This window comes from Trachinotus anak, unplaced genomic scaffold (assembly GCF_046630095.1).
Source record: "Trachinotus anak isolate AG129_WGS33_773 ecotype Australia unplaced genomic scaffold, CSIRO_AGI_Tana_v1 ptg000024l, whole genome shotgun sequence".
In the NCBI taxonomy this organism is placed as follows: Eukaryota; Metazoa; Chordata; class Actinopteri; order Carangiformes; family Carangidae; genus Trachinotus; species Trachinotus anak.
In genome coordinates this window covers 10,345,553-10,359,857 of record NW_027273875.1, presented here as the reverse complement: position 1 = coordinate 10,359,857, position 14,305 = coordinate 10,345,553, and the positions used below count along the sequence as shown (strand labels likewise).

The following is a 14,305-nucleotide window of genomic DNA, read 5'->3' as shown; positions in this document are numbered from 1 at the left end:
TCTTTTGAAGATTTGGCATTTATGTTTTTATGCATTTATGGAAATTGGAATGAGCAAGAACCAAGCCTACACTGCCCCCAAGTGGACAATGCATATTATTGCACGATGGCTTACTGGAGACTATGTATGCGCAGAATATGAAGTCAACCTGCCAGGAATGTAAAAATTTAAAAATATAGACTAATGGGCACAAAAAATTCAGCAGAATAGGTAAAATTCTTAGTGTACATACTAAACTGAATCGTCATACTGTATTTATAATATATTTTAGAGTCACTGGATAGTGCATTGCAAATGGGAGCCAGACAGAATTTACTGATTAATGACTTATCTGCTTTGTCATTAAACCTCTCAACAGCCTGGCACATTCATACTTGTCTAATGGGCTTGTTCCAGTTCAGTGAGACGCATCTTTCCACTGACATGTCTGTAAATTTGACTTTGACTTACCACATCTTTCAAACCAGTCTGAGAAAGTGTGGAGAGATTTATAACAATCATGTTAGTGGAGCACTCTGTATGAGAGGTACTCTAAATCACATCGATTTACTTGACGTCTTTAATTCACCCAGGCACGCAGGTAGATGGAGATGCAAATGCTGATCACCGTTTTAAACATTAGATAAAGCTATTCTTCCTGAAAACAGTTTGTAAGCTGATTTATATATCAGTCACATTTAAAGTAAATTAACCTGATCTATTATCTTACACTTGATTTTGTCACATATCTGAAAATCATCAAAACAACCCCCAAAGTGCTGCTGACCCACACCGACAGTAACTGTCTGAAGAAAACTAAAACATGTTGCATGACCAGTCATTACACTTTTTACTAAAGAATTGATTAACATGAAACTCAACAGCAGTAAAGATCTCTGCCTCTTCCGCTGAAGTTGAAGCAGCAGAGGGCAGCTGAGCTGGCTCTGCACTTGGCCTGAATTTATAATTTTAATTGGTAAAAATGCTGACAGCTGAAAAATGTCTGTTCACATAACCGCATCATCAGCCCCAGCCACATAAGTTATGATTGCCATAACTCAAGATTAGATCAGAGAGGCAAGCTGGTCCCTCGATGAATAACAACACTCAGTCACTCAAACTGACTTATTAGGGCAGTGAAGGATTGTTGCTCCAGCTAATCTGACAAACAGTTCCCATTTGCATAAGACTGAATTGAGCAGAGGGCAGCATAGGGCAGCAACAGAAACTCCAGCTACCTATGCAGCACATTTTACTTCCTTTACATTGCAGACATTTAGATCAGTGTTTCCCAAACTTTTAGTCAAACCACCATCCACACCACCAATCCTGTTCCAAGTTCATCAGAGTTTATTCTAAACAGGAAAAACTTACATTTAAACATCTATTTCAACTGTTTACTCATTACTTTAAATTATTTAAACAATTCATTGTCGCCACGTATTTCAACCTTTTAGTTTTACCTAAATATTTAAACTTCTCTTTTGCTTGCTAACTGGTTTTCATGCACCTTTTTATCGTTCAGTTACAGCTGAGACAACATGGAGGACATTTTTTAAACTAAGTCATAATTCCTGTTTTTTCAAATTACTTGAGCTACTCCACTCAAGTAATTCAGAATTGCATCTCCTGGATATGAGTATCCTCTGTATGGGAATCACTGATTTAGACGATAATCTTCTTCAGAGCATGTGCAATAAGATCAAGGTCACACAGGACATCAAAATTGTGATGTAAATGAAAATAAAGACTCAAATAATGAACTTGCATAATGCTGTTATGAAGAACTCCGGACAAAAAAATCGGGAAGGGTTTCAGAAGGATTAATTGCTCGGTACACACTGAGCTGCCAAAATAGGTCAAGCACGCATTTTGGCAGAACAGAGTCATTTGCTCTGAAATACTTGTATTTCACTGCAAATGAAGTTTTTCGACTCTCTGTGAAGTACTTGTACTGGATTATTATCTTATTTTGCTTCTTCCTTATCTTCACAACTGCTTTATTTATGAACAGTTATTTTTCATTATTAGTTTGTTGCTTGTTAACTAAAACTCTTTTCCTCGTGATCTAAATAAACTACATCTTATAAAACTCTTATCATCTCTGATTATTGGTAATTGTAGATTTATTTTATTATACATCAAGTTAAACTACTGTCTTTAATGTAAAAGCAAGCAGACATTTATGTACACACCTTGACGTGAGTGTCCAGCGCACGTACACTCTCTGCCACTATGTTTAACTTTCATGCTGTATCTCTCTTTTGCCCATTGGCTTATCCGCCATTCACAGTGAGTAGCATAGTACCTCTGAACCACACTGCTCACTGTAGGCCTTTGTTCATCACTGAGACAGATTAGACAGTTTTGCATTTTACCATTACGTTGAAAGCAGAATGCCCTGTGTTCCTCACACAGCAGAACCCAAAAAAGTAGTCCTCCTCTAAAGCAGAAAAATACTACGCTTACGTTAATGGAGGAAAAACATTTTGCAAGGTCAGCAGGTTTTTGTGGGGCCGAGTTATGTTGGCAGGTAGTTTGAGGCTTTACATTTTGTGCCAAATGGAGGCTTAACGATTGTAATGATTACTGGATGCTTAGAAAAAGTGTCCTGGTTGTTATGAGTTCCTGTCGTACTAAGGTTAGGGTTAGCCTTTACCCTAACCCTATGTAGAATAATAGCCTAGTAAAAAAATTCACAGACAGTACTGACTGTCCCAGAGGAGAGGGGCCATGGCTCAGGTGGTACAGCAGGTTGGCCACTGAACTGTGGGTTGGTAGTTTGATCCCCGGTTACTCTGAACCTAGGTTACCACCAGCATAACACCTATGCCAAATTTAAATATGTGAATGGTGATCTGCTGTAGCGATTTCTCAAGGGTGCAGCTGAAAAATGACAACAACAACAACTTTGAATTGTCCCAGAGGAGTTAGTGTTCAAGCATCTTGTTGTCTGACCTTTTGAGTGCACCCTCAGTATGATATATCTCCTTTATCAAAAAGGTCAAACCACAGCCTCAAATAATAATTTAAAGAAACTGTAGGTTACAGTAATGCAATGACCTGCAAATCCACACCCACATGGGTTAAGAGGCCCGTCTTTTGGTCACACTCTGCTTGCTTTGCATATCTGCTCTGTGACATTTAAATCATAACTGCAAACATCTTCAGTCACTGTTTTGTTGAGGAGGTAACAGCAGGACACACTGAGGAGATATTATTGACCATGAATAAGTCAATGGCATTAGTTTTTGCTCTTTTGATCATCTGTTTTCTGTCTCTAAAGTCGGCGACAGTCGTTCAAGATTTTAATCACGTAGAGAGATGCAAGGACTCCCTGTATATGGGGACACCACCTCGGGGGATCATCGACATAAAACTGAAGAAGATCTGCCAACGCTATGCAGACAAACCTCGGTTTGTGACCCTGTATGACCCTCAGAAGAGGATCCCGGTTTACTCAGCTTATACCTTCAAGAAAACAGAGGGAGACAGACGTGTGGATTACCCTTGGATGTATGAGCCACAGGTCAGAGACTTGTCTTTTAACTGTTCCAGTTTGTTTTTCAAAACTGACAAAAACTACATTCATCTACATTTATCTCCCCCCTTCATTAATTCTTTCATTTTAACCATTGTTTAACCAGGTAGTTCACATGTGAGTCATAATGTCTTTTAAGGAAGACTTGGCTGCAGATAAAATAGGTGACAGACCTACTCTAGAAGCAAGGGGGATCAAACACCCACTGTAAATGCTCTGCTGTGTCTCCCCAGCTGGCAGAAATCGATGGAAATGGAAACATGCTGCCCTTTCCCACTGGCTACTTGCACATGAAGTTTGAGGACAGCCAGGCAGTCCTGGATGACTACTCTGATGTGGTTCTCTACGAGAGAGGTCACCTGAACCCGGACCAGCACCAGTCCACTCCTCACGACCGTGCTGCCACCTACACCCTGACCAATGTGGTCCCAGAGATACGGGAGTTCAACATCGGGCCTTGGCGTGAGTATGAGGAGCGGATCCGGGTCCGTCTCAACAACTTCTGCCGTGGCACCGCCTACATCGTCACTGGAGTGACCACCAGAGGCAACATGATTCGTCGCAACAACCAGGACCGTGTGGCCATCCCCGAGGATGTGTGGTCCGCTTACTGCTGCACTGACTACGACCGCAACTCTCCCCACGACGTTCGCATCCGTTTCCCGTCCCACGCAGCCTTGGCCAAAAATGCCAAAGAGGGCAACAGCGTTCATGAAATGCCGGTCCAGGAACTTGAGATATTTCTGAAAAATAATATGGATGTTGATCAGAACCTGCAGCTCTTTTATGACAACTGCATCTCTCCCTCACCTCTTCCCCTTTACCTTCAACACACCATCTGAGAGCTCCCCCAGTTACACTCTCTGTGTGCGTGTGGGCTATTGAGTTTCATGAATAACAGCAGACATCTGTGCTTTTTTGCTTGACGCTAAAAAAATATGATACAGTTAGAATTTTCTATAGTGGTAATTTAAAAATTTCCTTGTAGCTCAATTATTCTCTTAAGAAGGTTCTTGAAGTCCATAAAAACTTACTGATAATACTAAAGGTAATTAACTGTTCTTTCTTCAGTAAGACTTTCTAGATTAACGTGTTCTTTCATCATATCTCAAAATTTTACAGGAGAGTTACTTTGTTGGGAGAAGAACAGATGTGTGGGAGGTTATGCAAATTGGCTCATTCAATAAAATATCTAAATTTACTGGCCTACATTGTGTTTTTGTTACTTTTACTGTGTGTGAAGTGTGTTATAAAATACTGACCTGGGGTTGAACACAATTTCATGAATGTTACTTTTTTTTTTTTTTTTTTACATTTTTTTAGACAAAAACAAAGTCATCCTCTTTTACTAAAACTAAGGTTACTTGTAGTTATTTACTTTACATACCTGTAATAGTTTCTGAGGTTCTGCTTGGACATATTATAGAAAAACATTGTGGTAGGCTTAGAAATAACTTCACGAACATATGTTTGAACGTTTGATCAGTTGTAAAAACTGGATTTGACTTTTATTGTTTCCTGATGGATTTTAGTGTCTTTAATCATTTAGCTCATCTGCTAGTAATAAAAGTCCTTTGAATATAACAAAAAAAAAAAAAAATCCACAGACAGTTGCATGAATTTGAAGTTTTTTTTTAATTTTTTGATTTTTAATGCAAAAGTTTTTAAGTTTTTAAAAATGAGAACCCTAACAAACTTACAATCTAAATTTTATCATTTAAAAGACAATGAGAATAATACACCTTGGTGAATGCCATATGATAAGGCATATTTGACTTATCACATTTTAAAAAGTGTTTTTTGGTATAATATGGTGCTGAAGACATCGCTTTAAACTTTTGGAGACTGGCGCTTCTATTTGCAAATGTAAAGAGCAAGATGCTTTCTTTCTTTGGGGATTATCTGCTATCCTCCCAAAGTGTGTGTGTGTTTTTTAATAGAGGCTGGTTGATTTGGGTTAGTTGCAGTCATATTCTGATGTGGCAGGCTGACCTTTTCTATACATTATATTTGCACACTGCCATCTAGTGTGGGAGGAATAGCATTTTCTGTGATGACAACTTACAGGGAAACCAACAGACCATTATTATCTGCAGAGGTAATTGGGTTGGGTGCAGAAGAAAAATGCTATGACATTACAATGTGCATCTGTCATCACAACAATTGTGCATCTGAAGCACCATAAATCTCCTGAAGTTATAACAAAGATGATGATTAACACAGTGCACATCAACATAAGAGTTATTAGACCGGGGACTAATGACTTGCTTTTTCTTAGCAGTAATTCAAGCCAGTTATTCTGAGCTAAAAGTATGAATTTGGTGTTTAAGATATGAGGAACTATTAAAGACTGTAAACACGATGCATAATAAACTTCAAAAAGTATTAAAATGTTGTACAGTCAGATTTTGCTTTTGTGTTTTTGCTTTAAGAAATGTATTAATCCCAAAAACTTTCAACAATGCTTGTAATACAACTGCAGGAAAGGTTTGCTTATTGAGATGATCAGTCCCTATTGTTTTGCCAAGGTAATTATCTGTAGTTTACGTTTATCAGTTTATTAGTTTATTAGTTTATCATATCAAAGGTGTAATCGGAAAAGGAATGATCAATTGATCAGAGGGTAAACTGTGACTATGGAGAGGTAAAAAGAGGTATAATGGTTTCTGCTTTGTATCATGGTTCTCTTCTCAGTTTCATTTTTCTGACTGACTACATGACATTTGCATCCAGAATTTGTTGATATTTAATGGCATCCATTCTTCCCTGTGTCTGTGCAGTATTTCCCCTACCACTGGCTGCCATCCAAAGCAGAACATTTCCACCCCCTTGCTTAAGAGTTGGCAAGATGTTCATTTTTTCAAATGCTGCTCCTTTTTTTCTTCAAACACACCTTTGGGTGGGTTTGGTGTTAGAATCCAATGCTCAGGACTAGATTCTGGGGGAAGAGAGGTCTGTTTTGCTGTTATGTATTTCCTTTTACCTTATCCCTAATGCTAACCAGTTAACTTTTGCAGACATCAGACTTTTGTGATGAGATCTCAGGTAAGGTTTCTTCCTGGTGATTCTTCCATGTAGACCCTGCTTGTGCATCAAAGCTGCACAGTCAAACAACGATCCACCACTGCTGTATCAGCTGAACCTTCCTGCAGCTCCTTTCCAGTCATATGAGGGGTCTGCTTTGCCTCTCTGCCCAGCAGATGTGCAGTGTTATCTGACACTTTTATTGTTCTAGATTTGGGCTTGACTTCCACAGGTTCCCTTTACTGCCATCCTTAATGACACTGTGGACAGTGGAAACTTCAAGCTGGAAGCGCTTTGATATCTTTTTATAGCCTCCTCTGCTTTGTAGGCATCAGTTAGTTTCATTTTCAGATCCTGTCAGTTGCTTAGAGGAGTGCATGGTTGTTGAGTGTCAGCACAAAGTTTAAAGAGTCAGAGAATTTATCAGGCTCTGAAATGAGATCAGCTGACATTTTAAAATGATGTTTTAAGTTGTGACATAAAAAGTAACAGTGCATTAACACTTGAGGAAAGGCTCATTTTCAACATCAATTACATTAATGGGTTGTTTTAATTCACCTCAAAAATCAACATTATATGTAATTTGCCTGGGTATGCCAAAACTTCTACATACAATTGTGTCTGTGGCAAAAGCATTTATGCAGTTTCATGGATGGCTGTACAGCAGCTTTTTCTCCCCCACCAGGCCCAGTGCACCAGTCTGTTCCTGTATATTTGCTGTAATACTGATTTATTGTGTACAACAGCTGAATAAATATAGATCAGAGGAGAGTTCCCCTAATAAGACTGGTGTTGCCAAGTATTTTAGGCTTTGAAATGAAAATCCTTTAAATAACTTAAAGCTCTTACAGAATAAAAGGGGGAAACATTTTGATTACGACAGTAGATGCTGAATAGCAACGACCTGAAGAAAAAACAAACAAACACAAAAACAGTTTGGGATGTGCTCCTAGCTATACTAATCGTTTTTAAATCAGCCTTCTTTACTGTGTATGTCTTGTTTTTTGTGTTAACTGTTCTCCTTTGACAGCCACCTCAGTGGTGTCATTTTTAAAAAGCAAAACAACAGTCATAACCTCCTTCGAACCAATTTTCCACATTTTAAAGAGCTATCAGTAAGTTTTTCAATCGCTCCACAGGCCTAGGGCTGGGTATTATTCAAAATTTTTCAATACCAGTACTGGTACTGATACCTTGACTTCAATACCGGTTCCTGAACAATACTTTTTCGATACCAATGTTGTTAAATCAATTTCAACAACAACAAAAATACATTACAGAGGTAGAGACTAATTGTGAAGAGAAAAAAATAAGACAACGGCTGTTTAGCCAGGACAAGTCAACGGACAAGCCTGCCTAGCTATATTGCCATATGATCAGCTGAATGAGTTATACTCCAGATAATATTCCAGTTAACGTTGCATCGCAGTTTGTCACTGGCGCTGCATCCATGTTAATTTCAGTAGCCTAAACCATAATGTACAAGTTAGCTGAATTTGTTTGCTAAATGTTTACAAACACAGCCACTGCACTGTCCTCAGTAATATCAGATGATGAGGAATCCAGTGGTGATGAAGGAGGCAGACTTGACTGAGAGGAGAAAGGCTCATACTTCTTATAGTCGAACACGGAGCAACTTTCTGCTCTTAAACTGATGCTGTGCAAAGTTAAGTGCTTTCATGCTGTATCTCTCTTTTGCCCATTGGCTTATCCACCATTCACAGTGAGTAGCATAGTACCTCTGAACCACACTGCTCACTGTAGGCCTTTTGTTCATCACTGAGACAGATTAGACAGTTTTGCATTTTACCATTACGTTGAAAGCAGAAAGTCCTGTGTTCCTCACACAGCAGAACCCAAAAAAGTAGTCCTCCTCTAAAGCAGAAAAATACTACGCTTAGGTTAATGGAGGAAAAACATTTTGCAAGGTCAGCAGGTTTTTGTAGGGTCAGCTATTTTGACAGGTATTTTGGGGCTTTACATTTTGTGCCAAATGGAGGCTTAACAACTGCAATCATTGCTGGATGTTAGAAAAAGTGTCCTGGTTGTTATGACTTCAGAGAGGTGGTAAGGCAAGGGTTAGGGTAGGGTTAGTCCTAACCCTCACCTTATAAAGAATGATGGCCTAGTAGAAAAATTCACTGACAGTACTGAACTGTCCCAGAGGAGACGGGCCATGGCTCAGGAGGTACAGCAGGTTGGCCATTGAACTATGGGTTGGAGTCTAATCCCTGGTTCCTCTGAACCCAGGTTGTGTCAGGAAGTGCATCCAGTATAACACCTATGCCAATTTAAATATGTGGATGATGATCTGCTGTAGCGATTTCTCAAGCGTGCAGCTGAAAGACAACAACAACAGCAACAGAACTTTAGTGGACATACCTGGCCTGGCATCAGTCACAAGCCAATAAAAGAAGTTCATAGGAAGGACATGCAGAGTTATGGACCAGAAATGTACACTTTCTTATTCTTCCCACCGCCAAACTATCAAATTGATAGGAAACTGAGACAAAGGACCCCTCTTCCACAAACAGACCAGCATTAAGCAGGCCACAGAGACACCCACACTCAGACCATAGGTCAAAAAAGGTCAGCTCGAGAGGATCAACGAATGCACACAAGATTGGAGTAAACAACCAGTTTCTCCATTTTTATATCAGTGACTCTGAATTGGTATTTGATTGTTACTGATATAGGGAAAGTAATACCAAAAAGGACTGCGATTCACACTAGGGTGTGAATCCTGGAATCTCTGTCCCTCTCTCTCTCTCTCTCTCTCTCTCTCTCTCACACACACACACACACACACACACACACACAGCTCTTAGCTATGCATTTGCCACACTTTTGCCATCCATGAAGCTTTGCTTGTGGCTCTTTGCAATTTATAATTTTTGTCTGCGTATTCTTTCTTCTGCCACGTGCAGTCTACACACGCAATCATTTATTTTCGTAAGCCAAGTCAAAATAAACTGAATCAAGCAACAGAAGCACCTCAGACTATTTTTGTTACTTTTCAACGATTTTCACAATTCTGAATTTTGAAGATTTCTTATTATTTTAGAGTTGCCTGGCCAACACCAGTCTACTTTAAAGTTGGGCCTAAAGTTCAGCAATTCAAGGGTTATCTCACATCAAGATGCAGGCAGATAACACAATCTGCCCACGACCGCCTGCAGAGAAGCCTAAGAAGAAATCACGCCTCCGGGAGCATCCACCCAGAGCCCGCCATCGAACTTACTGCTCAGGTGATTTGGGTTTCAGCCAAGAGTCTCCAGCTACAGCTAACTCACAGTAGGTGAGATCTTAACATTCTGCTCATGATGGGGTTGATGTCGAGATAAAATAATATTCAATCATCAGATTCCATTCCTTGAAATAATAGTAGTTTATAATTTAGTTGTAGCCTATAGCATATTTGTAAATAGTCACTACACATTGTCTCCCACCATTGCCTAAACCGGGTCTTCTATTCCATTCTCATCCTGCTAATCATTGCATTTACCCTGTAAATAGTAGCATTAGCACAGTCAATAAATCTCTGAAAATCAGTTGTTGTGCTGTTGTGTCTCTTTGAGTTAGAGACCAGAGATCCATTGAATCAAGAAGTCACAACTTCTGATATCAGACTGATCAAATTAATTTATGGATTCATAAATTTTTGTCTCTTCGGAGACCGGTGCCGCATTCAATGAGGATTCCAAATTATAAAAATGTGGCCTAACCCTCAGTATGATATATCTCCTTTTCACACAAGTCAAACCACAACCTCATAATGAACGCACAGCAACAAACCTGTCAAGGTATTTTTAATCAATTAAAGAAATTGTAGGTTACAGTAATGCAATGACCTGCAAATCCTCACCCACAGGTGTTAAGAGGCCCGTCTTTTGGTCAGACTCTGCTTGCTTTGCACATCTGCTCTATGACATTTAAATCATAACTGCAAACATCTTTGGTCATTGTTTTGTAGAGGAGGCTGTAATAGAAATTTGAACTCAATGGCTTGAACTAATTATTTTGCTGTGTCAGCACTGTCCTTTGGTTAATAAACATGTCCTTGTCCAGAATGAATTGATGTCCCAAAGCGAACTGGCAGACATGGATCCCTATGGCCTTGGATCAGGAGGGACAAGGTTCATCTCGTTGAAAACAACAGGTTGATGTCTTCATGACTATTGACCATCAGCCCACATAAACCTGATATAAAAGCTGTGCTCAACAACAGAGAAATTGTCAGACTTCTTGAACCTGCTTTGGTGAAAGAACTCTGTCCCTACTCAGCTGAATACTATTGCTGTGACTCTGTTCTTTAACTTGTGTAGCTTTTTTGTAATCTTTTAATGATTTTCCTGTAATAAAGTAATTAAAGCTTGGCCAAGTCTAAAACATTTATTTCTCACCAGGAAATTATACAAAATTCTGCCACAGAGTCAACCGTAGGAAACACTGAGGAGATATTATTGACCATGAATAAGTCAATGGCATTAGTTTTTGCTTTTTTGATCATCTGTTTTCTGTCTCTAAAGTCAGCAATGGTTGTTCAAGATTTTAATCACGTAGACAGATGCAAGGACTCCCTGTATATGGGGACACCACCTCGGGGGATCAACGACATAAAACTGAAGAAGATCTGCCAACGCTTTGCAGACAAACCTCGGTTTGTGACCCTGTATGACCCTCAGAAGAGGATCCCGGTTTACTCAGCTTATACCTTCAAGAAAACAGAGGGAGACAGAAGTGTGGATTACCCTTGGATGTATGAGCCACAGGTCAGAGACTTGTCTTTTAACTGTACTAGTTTGTTTTTCAAAACTGACAAAAACTACATTCATCTACATTTATCTCCGTCCTTCATTAATTCTTTCATTTTACCATTGTTTAACCAGGTAGTTCCCAGGTGAGTTATAATGTCTTTTAAGAAAGACTTGGCTGCAGATAAAATAGGTTACAGACCGACTCTAGAAGCAAGGGGGAAAAAAGAAACTCAGAGGCTTCACAGAAAATACCAGCTTTGTATTATCCAATCCAATTCTTTGGGTATAAGACCCACTGTAAATGCTCTGCTGTGTCTCCCCAGCTGGCAGAAATCGATGGAAATGGAAACATGCTGCCCTTCCCCACTGGCAACCTGCACATGAATTTTGAGGCCAGCCAGGCAGTCCTGGATGACTACTCTGATGTGGTTCTCTACGAGAGAGGTCAACTGAACCCGGACCAGCACCAGTCCACTCCTGACGACCGCGCTGCCACCTACACCCTGACCAATGTGGTCCCACTGATACGGGAGTTCAACATCGGGCCTTGGCGTGAGTATGAGGAGCGGATCCGGGTCCGTCTCAGCAACTTCTGCCGTGGCACCGCCTACATCGTCACTGGAGTGACCACCAGAGGCAACATGACCCGTCGCAACAACCAGGACCGTGTGGCCATCCCCGAGGATGTGTGGTCCGCTTACTGCTGCACTGACTACGACCGCAACTCTCCCCACGACGTTCGCATCCGTTTCCCGTCCCACGCAGCCTTGGCCAAAAATGCCAAAGAGGGCAACAGCAGTGAAGTTAATGAAGTGACGGTCCAGGTACTTGAGACATTTCTTAAAACTAATATGGATGTTGATCAGAACCTGCAGCTCTTTCATGACAACTGCGTCTCTTCAACCTCCCTTAACTAACATAGTTCTTGATAATACCAAAGGTAATTAACTGTTCTTTCTTCAGTAAGACTTTCTAGAGTCACGTGTTCTTTCATCATATCTCAAAATTTTACAGGAGAGTTACTTTGTTGGGAGAAGAACAGATGTGTGGGAGGTTATGCAAATTGGCTCATTCAATAAAATATCTAAATTTACTGGCCTACATTGTGTTTTTGTTACTTTTACTGTGTGTGAAGTGTGTTATAAAATACTGACCTGGGGTTGAACACAATTTCATGAATGTTACATTTTTAAAAAAATTTTTTTAGACAAAGTCATCCTCTTTTACTAAAACTAAGGTTACTTGTAGTTATTTACTTTACATACCTGTAATAGGTTCTGAGGTTCTGCTTGGACATATTATAGAAAAACATTGTGGTAGGCTTAGAAATAACTTCACGAACATATGTTTGAACATTTGATCAGTTGTAAAAACTGGATTAGACTTTATTGCTTTCTGATTGATTTTAGTGTCTTTAATCATTGACCTCATCTGCTAGTAATAGAAATCCTTTGAATATACAAAAAAAATCCACAGGCATGAATTTGTGCAGTTTTTAAAAAAGAAAAAATTCATCCAAAAGTTTTTAAAAAGGAGAACCCTAACAGTGAGAGACAGTGAGAATAATATTTGGGTATCCAATGAAAAATTTAAAATGTTTAACTATCACCTTGGTGAATGCCATATGATAAGGCATATTTGACTTATCACATTTTAAAAAGTGTTTTTTGGTGCTGAAGACATCTCTTTAAACTTTTGGAGACTGGCGCTGCTTCTATTTGCAAATGTGAAGAGGAAGATGCTTTCTTTCTTTGGGGATTATCTGCTGTCCTCCCAAAGTGACAGAAAGGGGATGAAGGCTGAGTCTTTTTGTGTGTGTTTTTTAATAGAGGCTGGTTGATTTGGGTTAGTTGCAGTCATATTCTGATGTGGCAGGCTGACCTTTTCTATACATTATATTTGCACACTGCCATCTAGTGTGGGAGGAATAGCATTTTCTGTGATGACAACTTACAGGGAAACCAACAGACCATTATTATCTGCAGAGGTAATTGGGTTGGGTGCAGAAGAAAAATCTGCTGAAGTTATAGTGTAGATGATGATTAACACAGTGCACATCAACCATAAGAGTTATTAGACCGGGGACTAATGACTTGCTTTTTCTTAGCAGTAATTCAAGCCAGTTATTCTGAGCTAAAAGTATGAATTTGGTATTTCAGATATGAGGAACTATTAAAGACTGTAAACATGATGCATAACAAACTTTTTCCTTTAGGAAATTCTTATGTATTAAAAGTTTTGCATTCAAAAGTTTGGCAACTTCCTGGCAAAAAACATATTTTGTTAATTTTTGAATCCAGGTTGGAAACGGCTTGTATTTGTTGAAGTAATTAATGGTGGATTTTGAAGCCTGCTTTGTATCATAGAATACAATAGAATACTCTTCTCAGTTTCATTTTTTTGACTGATTACATGACATTTGCATCCAGAATTTGTTGATACTGTGTCTGTGCAGTATTTCCCCTACCACTGGCTGCCATCCAAAGCAGAATATGTCCACCCCCTTGCTTAAGAGTTGGCAAGATGTTCATTTTTTCTTCAAACACACCTTTGGGTGGGTTTGGTGTTATGTCCCTTTACTGCCATCCTTAATGACACTGTGGACAGTGGAAACTTCAAGCTGGAAGCGCTTTGATATCTTTTTATAGCCTCCTCTGCTTTGTAGGCGTCAGTTAGTTTCATTTTCAGATCCTGTCAGTTGCTTAGAGGAGTGCATGGTTGTTGAGTGTCAGCACAAAGTTTAAAGAGTCAGAGAATTTATCAGGCTCTGAAATGAGATCAGCTGACATTTTAAAATGATGTTTTGAACTGTGACACAAAAAGTAACAGCGTATTAACACTTGAGGAAAGGCTCATTTTCAACATCAATTACATTAATGGGTCGTTTTATGTCTTTTCACTTCAAAAATCAACATAATATGTAATTTGTCCATGTATGCCAAAACTTTTGCATACAATTGTACCTGTGCAAAAGAATTTAGGCATTTTCACATCATGGCTTCAT

At 39.3% G+C, this 14,305-nt stretch overlaps 2 protein-coding genes across 2 annotated transcripts; both read left to right on the top strand.

Annotated features, from left to right (window-relative positions):
- Positions 1 to 3,156: 3,156 nt before the first annotated feature.
- LOC139607982 (endonuclease domain-containing 1 protein-like) lies at positions 3,157 to 4,721 on the top strand. The gene is made up of 2 exons (XM_071461380.1): positions 3,157 to 3,508; positions 3,754 to 4,721. Exons 1-2 carry the CDS (start codon positions 3,206 to 3,208, stop codon positions 4,360 to 4,362), a joined length of 912 nt encoding a protein of 303 aa, XP_071317481.1. The 5' UTR covers positions 3,157 to 3,205; the 3' UTR covers positions 4,363 to 4,721.
- Positions 4,722 to 10,773: 6,052 nt separating this feature from the next.
- On the top strand, positions 10,774 to 12,394 carry LOC139607634 (endonuclease domain-containing 1 protein-like). The gene is made up of 2 exons (XM_071460677.1): positions 10,774 to 11,316; positions 11,625 to 12,394. Exons 1-2 carry the CDS (start codon positions 11,014 to 11,016, stop codon positions 12,216 to 12,218), a joined length of 897 nt encoding a protein of 298 aa, XP_071316778.1. The 5' UTR covers positions 10,774 to 11,013; the 3' UTR covers positions 12,219 to 12,394.
- The last annotated feature ends 1,911 nt before the right edge of the window (positions 12,395 to 14,305 follow it).

What these genes read in the sequence shown, in the direction of transcription:
- LOC139607634 (XM_071460677.1), top strand. Translation starts at nt 11,014, where the DNA reads ATGAATAAGTCAATGGCATTAGTTTTTGCTTTTTTGATCATCTGTTTT. An exon ending in CTTGGATGTATGAGCCACAG is followed by an intron (nt 11,317 to 11,624) that starts GTCAGAGACTTG and finishes GTGTCTCCCCAG; the next exon opens with CTGGCAGAAATCGATGGAAA.
- LOC139607982 (XM_071461380.1), top strand. Translation starts at nt 3,206, where the DNA reads ATGAATAAGTCAATGGCATTAGTTTTTGCTCTTTTGATCATCTGTTTT. An exon ending in CTTGGATGTATGAGCCACAG is followed by an intron (nt 3,509 to 3,753) that starts GTCAGAGACTTG and finishes GTGTCTCCCCAG; the next exon opens with CTGGCAGAAATCGATGGAAA.